Genomic DNA, 5,652 nt, shown 5'->3' with positions numbered 1-5,652 from the left:
CCAAACGTAGTTTAAAGAATTCATAATATGATAGCATGATACTAAAAAAAAAATAATATTACTAGATTACTAGATATGTGAATCAAAAAATAAATAAATAATTGCTATAATAATTAAAAGATGGTGGTGTCTAACTTATTAAAAAAAATAAAAATTAACATTCAATTTAAAAAATTTAAAATAAATAATTTTTAAATATTTAAAATTTGTTATAAAAAATAAATTAAAAAAATTGACATTAAATAATAAAACACCATAAAATTCACCAAATATAAGTTGACTAAGAATATAATTGACACGAGATATAGCCGTTGGACTTGGGAGGCAACTGCTGGAACGAAAGTAGAAAATCGGTTCGTTAATAACAGTTCAAAAAGTTTTTCGACCGTTAGAGAAAACTGACCATTACAATTCTTGCAACATTACACTTACGCACTCCCTCTCCCTCCTTCAGCAGCAAGCAGCAAAGCAAACACACGCTCTTTCTGTTTTCCTCTCAAAATATTTAATTAAAAAATTAGATCAAACTCAAAGCAGCAATCGAACTCAACCAGAGACACCCAAACTCGGAGGAAAGAAAAACCCTCTTTCACCTCAACTCGAGGTTGTGCTCAAATAAATTGGACATGGTGACGGCGGCGGCGGAGGAAACTGGAAGTAGTAACATCGGGGGTGGCAGCGGAACCACCATTACCATGATCAATGAGACCTACGAGTTCTCAGCGCCGAGGTTCTTTGATTTCATCAATGGGGAAACCGAGGAGGACGAGCGCAGGGCTCAGCTATGGTTCGATACTGCTCTCTCCTACGCACCTTCACGTAAGTTTTGTTTCTTTAAATTGTTGCTGAGTGAAAAGTTGGGATTTTAGGTTATAGGGTTATACACATAGGATCGAAGCAGGTTAGGGTTGGTTTAAATCCATGCTGATTTCTTAGCAGTGGTTTCTCCTCTGGCTGCTATTCTGTAAATTCTTCAATTAAACCTGTCGCATGGTTCTAAGCTCTTTGATTAAGCTATAAGTTATTTGGAATGTTGGATAATTCGCTTAATAGGAAGTTCAATTCTTTTTGCACCCAACACCTTTTAGGTTAGGGTTACTTACATACATATTTTTTTCTCTCTAAACAGGCTATCAGGATAAAAAGTTCATACTATTGTTTAGTTTGTTTTCTAATTGGTGTTTATTGTATGATTATTTACGTGATTGATCTTTACTTGGTTCTTCAAATTGTTGCAGCATTCATGCCTAAAATCAAGGCTGGTAGATCTATCACTGTAGATACCTTGTGTGATTTTAATGAAGCTGACAAAATAGACACGGTACTCTTACTTCTACATTGATGATATAATTGTTGTGCTTAAAATTTGATTGAATTATCATTACTGATCATATATTGTTTTACTAGACATCCGAAAATGCTGAGAAGACTTTTCAGGAAACAATTAAACAGCCACAGAGCATCACTACTGAAATAAAGGAAGATGATGCACCTTGCAGTGAAGTCAAAGAAGAAAACAAGACAATTATTTCTCATGTGGTAATTATTGCTGCAATCTGAGGATCCCTTTTGGAAAATTTGTTCCCTGATTATTGACTTAAGTTCTCATATAACAATTATGATCAATGGATATCAGGTTCCTGCTGATACGGAAAGAAGTGAAGATGTTTGCAAAGGAGAGAGCTCATGCTTAGGGATTTCATCATCTGGAGATGGGTCTGCTGAAGTAGGAAAAGATGCTTGCACTCCCAAACCAACACTGCAGAAAAGATTGCCAACCACCACCTCCAAGAAGCAAGAGACAGCTAGAAAGATAGGCACTAGTAAAAAACCACAGTTACAGTCATCATCCATGAAAACCAGCACTGCTGGGACTCCCCATGTGACCCAAGAGAATCAAGCTATTAAAAAGCAAAAATTGGAAGGAGGAAAGAGTAGACAGGTAAATTTTGCGTTGTTCTTCCGCATTTTCTATTTAAAATTTTTTTTTGTCTTATCTTAATTGTATCCCTTTTTCTTTCTTCGTCAAAACTTTTCAGATTCTGAATGTCAAACATCACAATTTGCCCCATAAGTCTAAATTGGGTTTATTAACCACTGGCAATGCCAACATCCCTTCAAGTACTAGCAAGACTAACAAAGAAGACAGAAAGGTTTGTGTTGTTCATTAATTTCATATATTAATAAAAGATCCTTTTGGTTATAATTTTAGTACTTTACTGCTGGATCATTTTATATCGAACTATCTATGTCTGTATGTGATAGGTTTATGTTCGTGGAACACCAAAAACAGCACCTGCACCATTTATATCAACAGCAGAAATACTTAAAAGATTTCAGTCCAGTACAAGAGACCTGTCATTGCCCAGTGCTCTTTCTAATGTAAGATATGGATCTGTTGTTTTCTCTCCTTTTTTATCATATGGTGCATGTTAAAACTTAAAATACATTTTTGACTAATTAGTTGGGGAAATGTTGCTTCCATGACTAGACAAAACCAAAACTAACATTGACCCGACCAAAAGAACCTGAATTTGAGACAACTCAAAGGGTTCGCCCAACTAAGGTGAAGAGTAGTGCTGAACTTGAGGAAGAGTTGATGGCTAAAATGCCAAAGTTTAAGGCTCGTCCACTGAATAAGAAGGTACTTTTTCATTCTTCTCTGGGTCGTACGTGAATGTTATCGTTTATGCCTAGATTTATGAAATTTATTTATTTCCTTTTTTTTATCCATTATAGATTTTGCAGACATCAAGTTTGCCTCCGATACCAAGAAGTATACCCCATCCTCCAGAGTTTAAGGTAAACCACATCAAAATATGTTTAGCAGAAATGCCTAATGTGATACAAGTACTAACAATTATTTATTTATTATTTTCTTTAGGAGTTTCATTTGGAAACAAGGGCCAGGTCCCATCAGAATGTAGATTCAGCATCAGTAGCTTCAACAGAGCTGTCTCAAAAGGTAATTTAGAGCAACAGGAGTTATATGATCCCTTTTGGATATGTCGGCTTATTCACTTCGATTCATTAGGTTGTCTCATTTCCTTCTTTGACACAGGATAATTCATGGAAGCCTCGTCATCTTACAGAACCTAAAACACCTGTACTTCAAACATCACTGAGGGGCCGTCCGCCGAAGTTGAAGAGCTCCATGGAATTAGAGCAAGAGGAGCTTGAGAAAGCCCCCAAATTCAAGGCAAGGCCGCTAAATAAAAAGGTAATGGTGCCAACTTCGATATTACCTATGTAAGAATTTTGTCCTATCCTTCAAGAATTTTATGGTAACCAAATGATTTCTTGTCAGATTTTTGAAAGTAAAGGGAACACTGGCATATTCTGCAATGCAAAGAAGAATGTTACCGAGCCTCAAGAATTTAACTTTGCAACAAATGAGAGGATCCCACCACCTGCTGCTGTGGCAGATTTGTTTGACAAGGTACTTTAGAGTTAAATTGTATACTTTTCTCTTAGATATTTATTATCAGTTAAGAGATTCATTTGCTTTATTGGGGTTTGCAGCTTTCTTTGAAGTCATCTGAATCTGCACGTAGCCATAATGCTCTTCCAAGAAACACAACTCCAAATCCATTTCATCTCCATACTGAGGTTCATTACTTCACCTTTCATGGAAGATTAGTATAGCATGGTGAATAGTCTAGTTTTGGTAATACCAACATTCTTAATCATGTTTTAGGAAAGAGGTGCTGAAAAAGAAAAGAGACTGTTGGTAGAACTTCTAACAAAACAGTGGGAGGAGGAAAGAGCGAGGGTTCCCAAGGCTAATCCATATCCTTATACCACTGACTACCCTGTGGTAAGAAGTTTCTCAATTTCGGCGCCCCATTGATGTTTACTAATTGATATAATATATATAGTATATATAAAATTGTTGGTGTCGTTTGTAGATTCCGCAGAAACCAGAACCCAAGCAATGCACAAAACCAGAACCATTCCAACTGGAGAGTCTAGTGAGACATGAGGAAGAAATGCAGAAGGAAATGGAAGAAAGACTGAGAATGGAGAGAGAAGAGGCTGAGATGAGAACATTCAAGGCACAGCCAATCTTAAAAGAGTGAGTACCAATTCAGAAGTTTATTCTTCCTCACGTGTATGAAGAAATACGATGTTCTTAATAGTCTTTGCGGATATCATTGCAAGCAGGGACCCAATCCCAGTTCCAGAGAAGGTTCGCAAACCCCTTACCCAAGTTCAACAGTTTAATTTACATGTGGAACATCGCGCTGTGGATCGAGCACAATTTGATGAAAGGGTAAAATCTCACTCTGCTTTTTTTTTTGTGTGTATGTTATTATTATTGGTATTAGTATAGCTTTTTTGTGGCAGATCAAGGAGAAAGAAATGATGCACAAACGATACAGAGAAGAAAGTGAAGCAGCAAGAATGGTATAATATATTTTGTGAACTTTGGTACATTGTTATAGTCATCTAGTTACATGTTTTGATTGATAGTGATAAGTTTGTGAACAATGCAGATAGAGGAAGAGAAGGCTCTGAAACAGTTGAGAAGGACAATGGTTCCTCATGCTAGGCCTATTCCTAAATTTGATAATCCATTTTGTCCCCAAAAGTATATTCTTAAACTCTGTCTGTTTTTTATTGAAAAACTTTTTCTTATAATAAAAAATACAACTAATACTTCGTGCATACTAAATGGTGCGTATTTAGGTCTACCAAGGACACAACAAAACCTAAGTCACCAAATTTGCGTGTATTCCATAGAAAGGAGAGGAGGAAGGTATTCAATGGAATTGTAATTTCAAGTCCTGCCTCCAACATGAGATGATGATGGCTACATCAACTTTGTATTAACATTATTGTAGTGTTCAAGATTTCTTGAATGACACACCCCCTATGTATGTTTCATAGTTGTTTTCATAGTCAAATTCCTAATTCTTTGTAAATTTTTTTCCGAGATATTAATGTTGTTCTAATGATATGAATATACCTTCATAAAAATACTACGTCACACTAGTAAATTAGTCATATTTTTGTTGTTCTAATGATATTAAAACCGGTGTACTCACCAAATCTCACTTGAAAATAATAATTGCCTGAAAAATATTTTTGTTTTATGTTGTTATTATTGGTACTAGTATTAGTATATCTTCCTTCCTTTGGCAGATCAAGTAGAAAAAATTTATGTACAAACGATACCAAAAAAAAATATTCTATATTTTGTGAACTTTGCTACATTGTCATAGTCATTTATTTGTTGTTACATGTTTGATGAATAGAGATAAATTTATAAACAACGCATATAGAGGAAGAGAAGGCTCTGAAACAGTTGAGAACGACGGTGCCTCATGTTGGGCCTATTTTCAAATTTGATAATCTATTTTGTCCCCCAAAAATTTTTCCTTAAATGTTGCGAGTAACTAATACTCCCTACATAATAAATGTTGCGAGTACTCCACGGAAAGGAAAGGAGTTTAGAGGCTTGCTCATTCTTGTGCTCAGGCACTAAGATCCCCACTTTGAGTTGCTCAATCTTGGTATGTGTAGGGAGAGAGAGAGAGTGAGCTCTTTAAGGTCTTTGGCTTCTATCATACTTTTGTCAGTTGGCCCCTCATCACCACAGGGTTGCTTATCTACTTTTTTTTTACTTATTACATAAATGGCCTTATATTT

General features: G+C 35.7%; 1 protein-coding gene across 1 annotated transcript; it reads left to right on the top strand.

The window, feature by feature from the left end:
* The first annotated feature begins 400 nt into the window (after nt 1-400).
* LOC112801536 (protein TPX2) lies at nt 401-5,096 on the top strand. The gene is made up of 18 exons (XM_025844326.3): nt 401-819; nt 1,239-1,321; nt 1,408-1,539; nt 1,637-1,942; nt 2,040-2,153; nt 2,266-2,382; nt 2,492-2,644; nt 2,740-2,802; nt 2,885-2,965; nt 3,062-3,220; nt 3,308-3,439; nt 3,523-3,609; nt 3,698-3,817; nt 3,909-4,075; nt 4,165-4,273; nt 4,348-4,407; nt 4,497-4,591; nt 4,690-5,096. Exons 1-18 carry the CDS (start codon nt 627-629, stop codon nt 4,805-4,807), a joined length of 2,289 nt encoding a protein of 762 aa, XP_025700111.1. The 5' UTR covers nt 401-626; the 3' UTR covers nt 4,808-5,096.
* The last annotated feature ends 556 nt before the right edge of the window (nt 5,097-5,652 follow it).

This window comes from Arachis hypogaea, chromosome 5 (assembly GCF_003086295.3).
Source record: "Arachis hypogaea cultivar Tifrunner chromosome 5, arahy.Tifrunner.gnm2.J5K5, whole genome shotgun sequence".
Classification (NCBI taxonomy): Eukaryota; Viridiplantae; Streptophyta; class Magnoliopsida; order Fabales; family Fabaceae; genus Arachis; species Arachis hypogaea.
Note: the sequence above shows the minus strand (reverse complement) of the source record. Positions and strands in the feature narration are given on the sequence as shown.